Source organism: Arabidopsis thaliana, chromosome 3, assembly GCF_000001735.4.
Source record: "Arabidopsis thaliana chromosome 3, partial sequence".
Lineage (NCBI taxonomy): Eukaryota > Viridiplantae > Streptophyta > Magnoliopsida > Brassicales > Brassicaceae > Arabidopsis > Arabidopsis thaliana.
This window is the reverse complement of record NC_003074.8, coordinates 14,227,381-14,242,667: the sequence shown is the minus strand read 5'-3', so window position 1 is coordinate 14,242,667 and position 15,287 is coordinate 14,227,381. Positions and strand designations below refer to the sequence as shown.

Below are 15,287 nucleotides of genomic sequence, written 5' to 3'. Positions count from 1 at the left end.
AACCGGTGGTGTTCCCGGGTTGACATGTGCAATGGTCCAATGATATCCATCGACCACCTCATAAACGGGTACGTGGCAGAGATCGAAGAGAATAACTCCGAAGGTTGATGGATGAGAGGCGCGTGGAGTTGGCAACGTTTGCATCGCTGGGCGTACTTAACGCAATCCGTGATCATAGTAGGCCAATAGTATCCCATCCTCTTAATCTTGAAAGCCATAGCCCTACCTGAAGAATGACTACCACATAAACCTTCGTGCACTTCGCTCATAACGATCTCGACTTCAGGCCCAAAAATGCAAAGTAAATAGGGATCGCTTACACCTCGTCTATACAAAGAATCCTTCGATAGACAAAATTTCGCGCTAACGATTCTCATTTTCCGAGCCTGCCATCTATTCTCTGGGAGCTCTCCTGTAACAATGTAATTTTTTATTGGCTCCCTCCAAACAGCCCCCCAATCTTTTGCCGGAATTTGGTCGATTTCATAAAATATTCGAGCTTCTGGTTCGGGATGCTCATTTGGTTCGAGGACGTCTTCGTCAACCCATGGTTCGGTCTCGGCTTCAACAGTGTTTTCCGGGACTATATCTTCTATTGGTTCGACAATTTCTTCGACCCTATTATCTTCTTGCACGGCTGGCTTAGGTACGGCTGCCCCTTTTGACTTTCGTCTTTTGACAGGTGGTAATTCAATCGCGGGTTCATTGCGATCCTGGGCTGCAGCTCGAGACCTTGTAATGACGAGTGTTTATTTTTCTTCGTTAATGCTTCTATCTGAAATACATTCCACCAGAATGATTCTCTTGACTTCGGGATCTGACGTTGACGCCAGAGCCGCGAGTGCATCCGTGATTGTGTTTTCTCCTCGTGGTATGCGAATGAGTTCGAACTTCTTAAAATATTTAGCCAAATCTTTGACCACCTCAAGATATGCCTCCATTCTTGAATCTTTGGCTTCATAGTCTCCATTGAACTGGTTAACAACCAGTTGTGAATCATAGTAGGCGATCACTTCATCAGCTCCAACTCCCTGTGCCAATCTGAGTCCGACAATTAATGCTTCATATTCCGCTTCATTATTAGATGCAGTGAATAATAACCGAAATGATTGCTCAAGGATTTCCGAGGTGGGAGACTCCAATTTGATCCCCACCCCGGATCTATTTTTTGATGAAGACCCATCGACGTGTAACTTCCAAGTCTGATTTTCTGGTTGCTCCCGTCCGCCAAGTACCGGTAACTCTGTTAAAAAATGGGCCAGAACTTGAGCCTTCATGGCGACTCGGCTCTTGTACTCTATATCATACTCACTTAATTCCACCGCCCACTTTGCCAACCTCCCAGATTGTTTCGGACTATGAAGGATTGTTCGAAGTGGTTGATTTGATAACACTTCGATTGGGTGAGATTGAAAATACGGGCAAAGCTTCTGAGCTGAAGTTACTACTGCAAGTGCAACACTACAAGAAAAATGACTTTTCGTAGCGTCGGAATAACGCTATCTAACTATTTTATAGCGTTTTGATAAGCGCTATGTATGCGCCCGTCATCGTAGGTCAGACACTTTATATAGCGTTTTTTTGTTCTGCTATTGTATTGTAATATATAATAGCGTTTATATTTTTGCAATTAAATATTGTATAATAGCGTCTTTTTATTGTCATACTTATATTATTAACAACGTTTTGAAATTGTTATGTTTTTTTTAATATAGCATTTATATAAATGTAATTGTTTCGTTTTTGTTTTATACATACTAGATTGAATTTTATATATATATATATATATATATATATATAATTTGGGTATAAGAAGATTTATTAAATGAAAAATACTTCATTAATTTGTCACTAAGAATCAAAGACAAGTTCTACATATTACACACCAAGATAAGATGTTCTAAGTACTTATAAAACCCAAATGGTTCACATGAATACAATCTTGTCATTAGCAAACAATTGTGGATCCTACTGCATCAGCTATGAACGTAACTTCAGAATTCGCTCTCCACATTGGTGCACCATCAACCCTTAGGCGTCTCGCCTCTTGCACCCACCACGTCTTACACATACACGCACACACCAAAGCTCTGAAATACATTAACACCCAGAATAGATTAGTAACAGATTTTAAGGCTAGCTATACAACAAGAATGTTAAATGTTACATGTTCCAGTAAAAAAAAGAGCTAGATTTTCAGATATGTACACCTATACTAACAACGAAGATATCAAAATAATTAAAACTTACTACACAGATTAAAGAGGACAATTTTCATTAGAACTTAAGAGAAAGAGGAAGAAACTTACAACTGAACCTGCAAACTTCTTTGGATCCAACAATCTAATAGGCTCGGAACAGCTAAACAAGAGATAAATCAGTATCATCAAAATCATGCTGATCAAATAAAGCATTCTTGATTAAAGAGGAAGAAAGAAAAGATTTGATACCAAACAGAGAATCAGACAACATGACAACAACAACGCACATTCAGGTAAACAAAAACGAAAAAGGAAAAAAAGAGACTATCTTTTAATCACATAAGCAAGTTTTGTATTAAACTCCTTGATACCTGCGAATTTCCATATCACCAACCAATAACCATATATCATTGCCAATAAACAAAACTCGTTAATTAAAGTAATCTCAACACTTAAGCAGTAAAGAATGTGCACATACCACATAGATTGTTGATCTTCTTACCGAGTTCCTTAATTTCATACACCACTTTCTTGGTAAGTGCATTGTAAGGCCTTAACCCCTGCAGATGAATGAGATTTAAGAAGGTCAGTAAGAAAACATATGAAGTGAGAACATATACAAACAAGTATGACTATGTATGTTTCCAATTAGACTAATTCAAATAGTGAGATAGAGTCACACAAAACTTTTCATATAAGCACAAAATTGAACTAAACAGACTAATCATGCTAATCAAAGAGCAACTAAGAATGAATCTATCTCAAAATTACCTATGAGAAGACATCAAATTGGTTTACAAAGAGACAAATTCCTCACATTCGAGAAACAAAACCTAGTAAATTTGATTAACATAGACTCACACGAAACGTGTAGAGTAACTAAAAACTGTACTCGATCTGACGCGTCTACGAAACCAGAAGCGTAAAAAGCAAAAAATCTGAAACCCCAATCAAATTTAGGGTTTTAAAAGAGGACGCTTACATATGTCTTGAGGAGAGCGATATCATCTTCAAAAAGCGGGCGAGGATTCTTCTCGTCTCTGATCTCATCTTCAATACGACTCAATATTTTTGAATCTGAGAGTTAAGATTCAAAGGGTGATATATTGAATTATGATTATCTGTCCTACCGGCGAGGAAAATAAGAGATAGTAAAGAGGGGTGAGAGAGAACCTTAGAGAAACGAAAGCGTGAAGAGGAATGAGTGAGTAGACTGATGGTGAGGAGAAGAAGACTCGGGTCGGGTCGGATCGAGTCACAAGATGAACTTGAGGCATCACTTGAAAAGGGAGATGAAGGGTTGAGGGTTTAGGGATGATTGAGATACTTGTTCGAGTTCAGATCCGGGAGTATTTGGATGGATAAAGAAGGAGAGATTGGAAAAAGAAGAGTCTGAGAGGAAGAATGAAAGAAGAAAGGAATGGGAAAAATTATCTCAGATCTGAGATTAAGTGTTTAGGTTAAATGTAGGAGACCTATTTTTAAGCGCAAATGTAGGAGGCCAATTTTTAAGCGCACAATTTTTCGCATTAACTCTACGATAACGTTTTGGTTTAATATTTGTTAAATGGACAAAAAAATATTAATAAACAAGCACAACTTTTCCCAAGCAAAACAAATATAGCGTTTGTTATTTTGGAAACGTTATAGAAAATCAACCATAGCAAAAACACATTAAATGCTATCTTCTAATGCTATTAAAGTTTAATATTCTTGTAGTGCAAGATTTTCCATCATCGTATACCTGGTCTTCGGATCCGTCATGGATTTGTTTATGTAGTAAATTGGTTTTTGTTCTCCTTGGTTTTCTCGGATCAAGACTCCGCTAATTGCATGGTCCAAGACCGAGACATATAGATAAAGTTTCTCATCCGCTTCTGGTTTGGACAATATAGGTGGAGTGGTCAGATATGATTTGAGCTGTCCAAATGCTTTTTCGCACTTCTCTTCCCAAAGAAACTCTTTATTCCCTTTTAAAATTTGATAAAAAGGCAATGATTTGTCGGTCGATCTTGAAATAAAACGATTCAATGCCGCAATCCGACCGGTTAACCGATGTACTTCCTTGAAATTTCTTGGAGATGACATGTTGAGAAAGGCGTTAATTTGGTTTGATTTGCCTCAATTCCTCGCTTTGTAACAATATAACCGAGGAATTCCCTGGATGGGACTCCGAACGTACACTTCGCCAGGTTTAGCTTCATTTGATATTGGTTAAGGATCGCGAAACATTCTTCTAAATGCTTAACATGATCTTCCTTTTTTAATGATTTCACTAGCATATCATCGATATAGACTTCCATTGTCTTTCTGAGGTGCTCATTGAACATTTTGTTAACCAGACGTTGATAAGTCGCTCCTGCGTTCTTTAATCCGAAAGGCATTACCTTATAACAATAGATGCCCCTGTCCGTGATAAATGACGTTTTCTCTTGACCTTCTGGACTCATCATGATCTGGTTGTATCCCGAAAAGGCATCCATGAAAGTTAGCAATTCGTTTCCAGCAGTTGATTCCACAAGACGATCTATATGTGGGAGTGGGAAACTGTCTTTTGGACAAGCTTTGTTAAGATCTGTAAAATCGATGCACACTCTATCCTTTCCATTCTTCTTTTTGACCACAACGTATTCGCCACCCAATCCGGATACTGCACTTCTCTTATAGATCCTATTTTTAAGAGTTTATCCACCTCGTTGTTTACCGCTTTTGCTCGTTCCACTCCGATCCGCACTTTCCGATCCGGTTTATCTGCTTCTAGAATTACTTCGACCACAACATCGTCCACCTTTTGCCCGCTAGGAAACCTCGCGACTACTCCTTTCTTTGCGGGCTTCGTTAATTGCTATTGGATTTTCAATCGGTGGCTAGCTAAATAACAAGTTCTCGAGGCTTCTTGGTCTCCCCGAATTGTTTCCACTCCATTTGGGGTTGGGTATTTGAGGCACTGATGATACATAGAGGGAACCGCTTTCATCTGGTAGATCCATGGAGTTCCGAGGATGATGTTGTAAGCTGCTGGTTTATCAAAGACGACAAAGTCTACAATCTTTGAAATCTTTCCCGCCAAAACTGGTAGCTTGATTGTTCCGAGAGACATTGCCGACTCACTTGTGAAAGTTACTAAAGGAAATGGCGGTCCTACTACATCCGTCCTGCTTATCCCCATCCTTTCCAAAGTGCTTAGAAATATTAGATCTACCAAACTACCGGTATCGACGAGGATTCTTGAAACCTCAAAGTTAGCTACATCCAGCGTAATTACTAGAGCATCATCGTGAGGTCTTTCGAGGTGCTGCGTTTCCTTTTCTTCGAATGATATTGAAGCGCCTTGAAAATCTACCTCTTCACTTAAACTTGACTTTAGAGGAACATTCCGTTTATGCTTTTTGATTGCGCTGATGGAATCACGGCAAAGTTTGGAACCTCCAAGTACGTTGATTTTACCTTTTGAACTTCTTGGTTCTTCTTCGCTAGTCGGTTTTGGTCTCTTAGAGTTTTGAGCTTCGGAATTATCCCTTGATTCATGGTATTGCTTGACGAAATCCTCCATGTTGAATTTTGAAAGACCTCTGCTTGCCCATAGTTCTGCGAGATGCCTTTTGAGTACACTGCAGTCTTTGGTCAGATGCCCGGTGACTCTATGTATATCACAATACAAGCTTTCATCTCGAATCCAAGTATTTGACCTTCCTTTTCCTTGTAATTGTTTCCCGACGTTATTGTTGAATGGTTGTGAACCAAACTTCCTTGGTCCTTGATTCTCCCGAGGTTCGAACTTCTTGGGTGGAAAATGACAGCTGGTTTTGCTTGCTTATTTCTCTTCGCAAAACTTTCTTTTTCATCTTCGACTTCCATCCAATTGTGCGCTCGGAATACCGCATCTTGAATAGTATCAGGTTTGTGTAGTATCAAATCTTCTTTGAATCTCGAATCATGCCATAATCCTTTTCGCAAAGCTGATAAAGCCGACTGTTGTGAGATCCTTGGGAGCTTCGAGAGTACGTTCTTGAATTTAGTGATGAAAGTCTGAAGTGTTTCGTTCGGCCCTTGAGATAAATTCCAAAGGTCGGTATCCGAAATGCTTTTATCCATAAGAATTGAGTATTGTTTCAAAAATACTGTTGAAAGCTCGTTGAAATTGCTGATCGACCCTGGTTCCAACTGAGTGAACCACATCAGGGCTTGTCCACACAGATTCTCAGAGAAAAGCTTGCAGTATCCTGCATCTTCATCGGCTTCGTTCAGATCAACTCGCCCAGCAGCAATTAGGAAAGCTGCGAGATAGCCTTTCGGATCTTCCAAACCGTTGTACGGTTCTAAGTTAAGTTTTCGAGAATCTCTGATTCTCAAGCTAGCAATTTGCGGGGTGAAAGGTGTTCGCCTAGCTTCTTCAATGACCCGGTTGATATCCGGTTCCGAGCTTGTAGCTTGGTGGAATTTTGACCTCATTTCTTTCAGTTCCCGGCTTACTTCTCTCATGGTTTCGAACTGGTTGAAGTTTTCTTGCTCGTGTTGATGAACGAACTGGTTGTCGTCTTCGGGATGTGTTTCTCCATCTTTCGGATGGATGTCCGCGTTTGTACCATCCAGGGTCGTTTGATCACTTGCTGCATTTCGCGGAAGGGAATTTGGGGAACCGAAGATAGTTCTTCGAACTCCAGAGGAATTACCTGCATTCAATGAACGAATGCGAGATTGAATAGTACTAACATTTTGACTGAGTGATACCTGGGTTGTTTGCAGTGTTTCGACGGTTTTTTCTACATTCAAAAACTTATGCGCCATTTCCGCCATAGTTTGCTGCATGGTCTTGAGAGTTTCGGCTAGTGAAGCGTTGGTAGCATCTTCTCCAGACATTGTCGCTCACTTCGGAAATGTAGTGTATAGAAAAAATCTGACGACTCAAGAATTCTCCGTTCCCACAGACGGTGCCAAAATGTGGATGTCGGATTCACATACTCAAGTATTTATTTATTTGGTGAGAAGGATTATTCTTGAGGACAAATATACTAGAAAATAGATCGATGATTATAGCGAAAACTATGAGTTTTGTAAGAAAATGTGTATAGTAAGTTTGCACAAAAATGCGTGTGTTTCTACATGGTCTTTGACAAACAATTTATACTCAAAGAATACATTTAATTCCCATTTACGCACAATTATTCTATATTAAATGTGTCCGTTTCAGTCTTCGAATTAACTATTCAAACGTTCGAATTTGAATTGATTCCGAATTTCCTGGGCTTCATCTTCTGGCCCACTCGACTCTCCAATCCGGGCAGTTTTGACATCGATGTCCAGTCCACCTCGCTGATCAATCGTCTCGCGTTATACTTTTACTCAAAGAAGCCCATGGGCATTTCCTCTTTTAGACCCTTCCCTCTTACGCGACGATCTTTGACCGGTCCCGAGTCCACGGTGCGGGATCCGACACCAACAGCACGTATCTATAGATCATATTAAAGACAAAAATATTATTTTTTATTTAATAAAAATATATGCTTTTGATCTACCTCTTGAATATGTTATATACATATAGATAATATTAGTTAAAATAAAAATATCTAATTTTCTGACAAAATTATCAATCTCAGTGTACCGCGGGTCAATCTCTAAATAATACAAGTTTTATATATTTATTACGTCTAAAAAACCCAAACAAAAAAAACAAATACTGAATTTTACTATTAAACTAACAAATATGAGATCATAAAATATGAATTATCCAAAATTTACATAAATAAAAATTATGTGTGAAGAATATAATATTTATATAGAAATAATAATTCTTATAAAAAAATATCTATAACTTTCTAATGAACATATCCACCCGCGGTGTACCGCGGATCAATATCTAGTTTGTTTACGTTTTGAGTTGTGATTCTTCACTCATTTACGTTTGCTATTTATAGACCCTGAAAATATTTTGCGAGGAAATTCCTATAACATTTTGCAAGGGAATTGCAAGAGAAAATATATTTAGAGAAAAATTATAAGATTTTTTCGATATAATTTCACTACCTACCACACCAACCTACTAACTTTCATTTAAAACGTGTTCATTTACACAATATTTGTAAATTCGTCGCAAAATATGTTGGGACCTACTTCTTTGCAAATTCGTCGCAATATTGTAACGAAATTGCAACGACAAAGTATTCATTGCAAAGTAGACGCAATTACTTGCAAATTCTTCGCAAATTTACGACGCGTGTATCCCTCGCAAATTTACGACAACTTTACGCGCGTTGCGTAGTTAATAGTAAACGACTCGCAATTCCGTCGCAAATTTGCGAGGGCTAATATCCATCACAAAATGCATGTTTTCTTGTAGTGTGGGTAATACTATTGTACCTAAGTAATATTACATGTAAATGGTTATTACTAGTCAACTAAGTCATACTACATACATCTGGGTAAAACTAGAGTTACGAGTAATACTACATATATATTTTTCAATTGAATCATGTGCAATTCTACTCAGTTCTACCAGTTGTATTTCCGAGAAGAACTCAAGTCGAATGGTTTCGGGTTCAAAACTACAATTTACTATGATTCAGTTGGTGTAATCCATTTCTTACTCATTTACAGATCTATTTAACCCAGGTAGTATGCATAAACTTCCAATGTGTATACCCAAACACAATTTGCTTAATCTCAAATCTAATTGAGAAAATATCTTAAATTTCTAGGTTCAAATCTTCAATTTTGAGCTCTATGCAGCTCTAAAAACATACCTTTTCTTATTATCTCGACAAAACTCGCCGGAGGAGAAGATATGCCAACAATGACTACTGAAATCGAATTTCGGCGAGTAAGAGCGACGAGCTCAAACTTCAAAGGAGAAAGAGGAGAGGAGAGAGAAAGTTGGGTTTCTGTTTTTTTTTTCTAATTTTTTTTTTTTGTTTTTTAAAAGTTATTTAGTTTTAAAATGAATATTAGAGAAAGAAGAAGGGGTAAATTCGTTTATACACATTTTATTAAAAGAGAATGAGACATGAAAGAAAAAAAGATTTAAGAGATTTGTTGTTTGCATTTCAGAATTATGAGATCGTTTCTCAAAGGGATTTAACCGGTTTGCTGTAAAAAAAAGGATACGAGAGACAATCTCGGGTGACTTAATCGGGTCGAATTAACTTTTGTTAACCGGAAACTACCCGAACCGAAATCGCTTAGCCAACTGATTTGTTGACATTGTGATTATTCCATGTCTCTTGAATAATAACAAAACTTATCTCTTCGCCTTGTCTGCTTTTTCATCCAAAGGTCCAATTAGCCTCTCTCCCAAATCTCTCTCCTCGCCGGAGATCGGCTCGATTCCTCCGTCACCACCGCATCTAACCGGAGATTTTCCTTCCGTCTTCTCTACTCACAACGCAGAGCTTCAATTTCTCCCTCGCAGGTATTTTTCGCGAAACCCTAAACTCTCGATCTAATTTCGCCTTTTTTGGATCTAATTGGGGATTTTTAACTTTCACCTCGATTGTTTATTAAATGTTTTTAGCTTTTGATTCCTTTACTTTGTGAAATTGTTAGCTTGGATCTGTTTATGAAATTATCAGATTGGATCTGCTAATTCTGAAATAATTCAACTCATACTACAATTTTACTGGGTAGATAAAGTTCTTAAGGTCCTTTAGGAGCAAAGTTTAAATGTTTTGGTTTGACTCATGGAGGCAAAGCAATTTTGAAAAAAACTTGAAATTGTTGTTTGTGTTTGTGTGTGTGTGTGATTTAAAGAAAAAAGCCCGATCTATTTTTGTTTTATGAAATTCTGTGTGTTTGTTTGAATCAGTTTCGTTGTGTTGAAAACTTTGTAATCTGGCCTTTAGTTTTTTATTTGCAGCCCATGTTTGATCGAATCTTAGGACCTTTTAAAACTAGTAGCTTGTATCAGTTAAATAGTCTCATCTTGACACTAGACTCTAAGATTTCAGAACATCTGCCTTCCTCATTTGTTTCCATTGTTGTTTTATAAGCAATAGAATGATAAATCGAGATAAGGTTGTTGTTGTTTCCATTGTGGTTTCCTTGATTCTTGATTTGTTGTTTTTTCTTTTCTTCTTGACATTTCAAATGCTTGTTGATTAAAAGGTCAAATTGTGGTCACGATGTTAACGAATTTCGTATCAGATTCTTCCATTTTTCTTTAATATGTCTAGCTTTCTCTTGCTTGTTCTGTATTTACATTCGTAGGGATTCGGATCAGTTCAATTTCAAGTTTCTGAACCACTCATGGATCAGGCGGAGCTGAGTATAGAGCAGGTTGGTGATAATTTTCCTTGTATAAACCTAATTCAGTAGATGCAGTTTTGTATTTAGCATCATTAATAGACATTGTTTGGTAAGATATGAATGATGATGACAAATTGAAACAGGACGATGCAAACCGTCAATATAGATCTTTGTAACTTTGGCTACTTATAAATGTTTATCATGTGGTTTTGTCAGATTTTGTAATTTCTATTGTTGGTTTACTTTGCAGGTATTGAAAAGGGACATTCCATGGGAGACTTACATGAACACTAAGCTGGTTTCAGCTAAAGGTCTCCAGCTCTTAAGGCGCTATGATAAAAAACCTGAAAGTGCTAGGGCACAGTTGCTCGATGAAGTAAGTTTTCTACAACTCTTTTTGTCTCCTTTCAAACAGTTTACATAGACTCTCATTATAAGCCATGATCTGTCATTACTTGAGTCAATCTCTCTCTGTTTATTAGTGATTAAAGTTGTATAGTGACTATGCTAGCATTTACCTACCTTGTCGTTATTAAGTGATATATGTGGTGCCGTTATTGCAGGATGGTCCAGCTTATGTTCATCTCTTTGTTAGCATCTTACGTGATATATTCAAGGAAGAAACTGTCGAATATGTTTTGGCTTTGATTTATGAAATGCTCTCAGGTAAATGAAAATTTAAATATTTTTGCATTTTACCTTTTCTTCATTTTAGTTACTGACTAATATTAATGTATCAAATGTTTCCAGCAAACCCAACACGAGCTCGATTATTCCATGATGAATCTTTGGCAAATGAGGATACTTATGAGCCTTTCTTGAGGTGAGTCCCTATGCAAAAGTTTTACAATTGTTATTTGGTACAGGCAAGTTTTTTTTTATAGGACAGAATTGGTTATTGGGTCGAACTGTTGTTTCTGCTGGCCCTTGTCAGTTTATTATTTTAACTACAATCTTCCTGACAAACGGGAAACATATGTTAAATGCCATTGATGGAAACTGCTTTCAGCTACATTTGTGCTTGATTTTGGCTGCTTAATTGCTTAGCTTCAAAAGATCATGCCATCTAAAAGATGTGTCCTCTTTCAGGTTGCTTTGGAAGGGAAATTGGTTCATTCAAGAAAAAAGCTGTAAGATCCTTGCCTGGATAATAAGGTATTCAAAACCGCTTATCGTACTTTTATTAAACATGACTGTAACATACAGCCTCATTTACTTGGTGGGTTTTGTCTTCTCTCAACATAGTGCTAGGCCAAAAGCTGGTAATGCTGTTATTGGTAATGGAATTGATGATGTTCTCAAGGGGTTGGTGGAATGGCTTTGTGCTCAGGTTTCTTCTTCTTCTTCTTTTCTCTTTCTCTCTTTCCTCTTTGTTTTCTTTCTAGTTAAGGTTGGTCTTGCATTAGTGTTTAAGTGTTAGTTGTCTTTGTCTTATAGAAAATGCCATTGTTAGAGCTACAGCTCATTGGTAGAGCTTGCAATTAGAGGGGGAAACAGAGGCAGTTAGTATTTTCTGTGTTACCCTTGCCATGGCTTTGTTATATAACACAAATGAAGACACTAATTAATACCAAATTAGTTCAATCGAATACAAACAATTCTTGGATGTATGCAAAATTGTTTGATTTTGGTAAATAGATGCAAATTTGGTGATCTGGAAGGAACCTTTAATATTGTGACATAGTGAATCCAGAAAAGCTTTTGATGTCCTCCATCGATATCTCAATCCTTAATTTTGATATGCAGTTGAAGCAACCTTCTCATCCTACTCGTGGTGTTCCAATTGCAATCAGCTGCCTGTCGTCACTGCTTAAGGAACCTGTTGTCAGATCGTCATTTGTTCAGGCAGATGGGGTGAAGTTACTTGTCCCTTTAATTTCCCCAGCATCCACTCAGCAGTCTATCCAGGTAACTGTATATCTAATGGAAGTAGTTTTCAGTGAATAATGCTTCCATAAAGCAGGAAATAAGTATTGCAGTTTCCAAATCATGCAAAATCCTTAACGGAAAGGCAATGACTAGACATACATTTTGGGGGAAAATAACGTCCTTTTCAAATGACTACTAAATCTATCGCTCCCTTATTCTAAAATGCGGGCTGAACAAATTATTAAACTTTGAAATAGTTCTGTTTCAGTTTTCAGAAGGAAGAAGCACCTCTCTCTTTTTTTTTTGTCATAGTTTCTCAGTGCCTAATTCATGTGATTTGTGTGCTTTCGACCGACAGCTTCTGTATGAAACATGTCTCTGCATCTGGCTTCTGTCCTATTATGAACCTGCAATAGAGTACTTGGCAACATCGAGGACAATGCAAAGGCTCACGGAAGTGGTTAAGCACTCGACTAAGGAAAAGGTGAGCTATGTTCTCTTTTATGACTTGGTCATCGCTGTCCTGCAATTAGTTAAAGATCATATGACATAGTTTGGTTGATCAATCAGAATCTCTGTCCCACAATACCAAGATTTTTGTTTCTTTTATTCGTTTTGAATAATTAATTTGGATAAATGCGGCGTGATGCACTTGTTATGTTTATTTGACGATATCTTATCTTACAGGTTGTCAGGGTGGTCATATTGACATTCAGGAACCTTCTTCCAAAAGGTACATTTGGTGCCCAGATGGTTGATCTTGGACTCCCACATATTATCCACAGTCTAAAAACACAAGCATGGAGTGACGAGGTAAGACAACTTAAATGCTTGTTAGTTGTTATGTGGAACCTGAATTTCTTAATTTTCTGCTACATCTGGTGATATAAGTGATGCCGGTAACATTAGATGTGTTTTTGTATTACGGTGATAGTGAAAACCCTTAAATTCTGAACTTGTAAGGACTTGCTGGATGCACTGAACCAACTAGAAGAAGGGCTAAAAGACAAGATCAAGAAATTGAGTTCCTTTGATAAATATAAGCAAGAGGTGCTCCTTGGCCATCTTGACTGGAACCCAATGCACAAGGAGACCAATTTCTGGCGTGAGAATGTCACATGCTTTGAGGAGAACGACTTCCAGGTATTCTTCTTTTATTCCTCTCTGCTCAACACCCACACTTGTAGTGCTTTTAGAGCGGGCTGGTTCAATCCTTTTTGGCCTTAGACAACAACCCTAACCACTTGTTAAACTTGTGGACGCAGATACTCAGGGTCCTCCTCACAATCCTGGACACCTCAAGTGATCCCAGATCATTGGCGGTGGCATGCTTTGATATCTCACAGTTCATACAATACCATGCAGCGGGGAGAGTGATTGTAGCAGACCTCAAGGCAAAAGAGCGAGTGATGAAGCTGATAAACCACGAGAACGCTGAGGTGACCAAGAACGCTATCTTGTGCATTCAGAGGCTTCTCCTGGGTGCCAAGTACGCTAGCTTCTTGCAAGCTTGATGGGACTCTTCCCTGTTTCTTTCAGTATAATGAAATGCAACCAAAACACACAGATTGTGTTTCCTTTTTTCCCCTGTCCAAAACAAACCGTGCTCCCAACTCCTGCATATGCTTCTTTTCTTTCGATTCTACACATTCCAAGACACATCTGTTTATTATTTATCCTGGAGAATCTGGCTATTGTATGCTTCAATAATTTCTGGGTTTGTGTTTTCTGTATTTATTTATTCAATAAAGAGTAAAAGAGACCTTGAAGAAGAATGCTATTGTTGCAGACAGACACATTTGGGCCAGTTTGTTGTATGATGCGAGAGTTTCAGCTTATATGGAGATGAGATTACTTTTGATTTACTCTGGTTACCATGTCTAATTAGATTCTCTCGACAACTGGTAATATAAATGGGTCGTTTCGGTCTAATCTGAAATACAAGCAAAGAAACACTCTTGACAATGAACATAAAAAGCCAAGGCACAAAAATTTCATCTCATACCAATAAGTTAGATGTATGAAGTCTCATACCTAACTCTTAATTAAACTCAAATAGCCTATATTAGAGTAAGGGTTCATTTTGGTATCACAGACAGACTCAGGTTTTTCCAAAGGATCATCTTCGATTCTGGTGGCACGACAATCATAAAATTTCAGTATGAAAGGCTCAAAAGAATATGTAGCAGCTGTTTCCGGTTTACTCAAACAGGGACTATTATCCCTATCGTCAACGTCCTCACAGCATAGCAAGAGCAAGGGCTGCCTTCAGAGATAGTGTTCTCAGATCAAGTTTGAATTCTCAGTCTCAGATGACTGAGACTTCGTTTCCAGCTCCAGTGACACCACCTCCAAGAGTAGCTCCTCCTCCGCTGAATCATGAAGAATTGGCAGCTGCAATTCCATACTTCGCCACAACTAGAGATGTTCATAACAGGTATGGTAGAGAGCCTAATATTGCAAGACAACAAAGGTATTCCAACTCTAGCAACAGTCCACCAAGAGAGGCGGCAAACTTATCCGGTACTAGCAAAGTCTATGAAGTGGGCCAATTATCAAGAAGGCATGAAGATGGAGAAGTTAGAAGAGAGTTAGGGGATCCACGACTTCAGACTCATCAACAAGGTGCTCCAAGAATGGGAGGGATTCTGAAACCTCCAAAGAAAAGATTGTCACTCTAACAAGAATTTTGTCATCACTTTTTGTTGAAGATTGCTGAGGAACAAGGTTCGCAGCTTCAATGCTTGAATAACACCAAATAGTTTGGTTATGGTTTTTGGTTAGGACATACCCTTGGCTTGGTTAAGATTGATGTTTGTTGTTTCAGTTTAAATTTCTAAGGAACAATGTTTTGTTCTGTTTGCCTTAAGATTGTAAGTGGTAAGTCCACTGTTACACTTTTTGTAAGAACACAGTGGTGATAACAATGTTCTAAAAATCGCTAGGCGCTACTTAGGCGGTGTACTAGCGCCTAGCACT

The 15,287-nt window shown here is 38.1% G+C and overlaps 1 protein-coding gene and 2 pseudogenes across 3 annotated transcripts; 2 read left to right on the top strand and 1 right to left on the bottom strand.

The window, feature by feature from the left end:
- Nucleotides 1-29: 29 nt before the first annotated feature.
- Nucleotides 30-7,173, bottom strand: AT3G42052 (annotated as a pseudogene; the record flags this gene model as incomplete). The annotated part of the gene is made up of 1 exon: nucleotides 30-7,173.
- A 2,053-nt stretch (nucleotides 7,174-9,226) lies between these two features.
- AT3G42050 (vacuolar ATP synthase subunit H family protein) lies at nucleotides 9,227-14,173 on the top strand. Its single transcript, NM_114072.4, has 12 exons — nucleotides 9,227-9,606; nucleotides 10,401-10,469; nucleotides 10,690-10,815; nucleotides 11,003-11,105; nucleotides 11,190-11,262; nucleotides 11,529-11,594; nucleotides 11,685-11,769; nucleotides 12,186-12,347; nucleotides 12,667-12,792; nucleotides 12,996-13,121; nucleotides 13,272-13,451; nucleotides 13,574-14,173. Exons 2-12 carry the CDS (start codon nucleotides 10,440-10,442, stop codon nucleotides 13,820-13,822), a joined length of 1,326 nt encoding a protein of 441 aa, NP_189791.1. The 5' UTR covers nucleotides 9,227-9,606; nucleotides 10,401-10,439; the 3' UTR covers nucleotides 13,823-14,173.
- A 190-nt stretch (nucleotides 14,174-14,363) lies between these two features.
- Nucleotides 14,364-14,989, top strand: AT3G42047 (annotated as a pseudogene). Its single transcript has one exon.
- Nucleotides 14,990-15,287: the final 298 nt, after the last annotated feature.

Excerpts from the sequence above, each read along its gene's own strand:
- AT3G42050 (NM_114072.4), top strand. The coding sequence starts at position 10,440 with ATGGATCAGGCGGAGCTGAGTATAGAGCAG. Across the intron at positions 10,816-11,002 it reads GGGCACAGTTGCTCGATGAA|GATGGTCCAGCTTATGTTCA; the intron begins GTAAGTTTTCTA and ends CCGTTATTGCAG. Across the intron at positions 13,122-13,271 it reads CACAAGCATGGAGTGACGAG|GACTTGCTGGATGCACTGAA; the intron begins GTAAGACAACTT and ends TGAACTTGTAAG.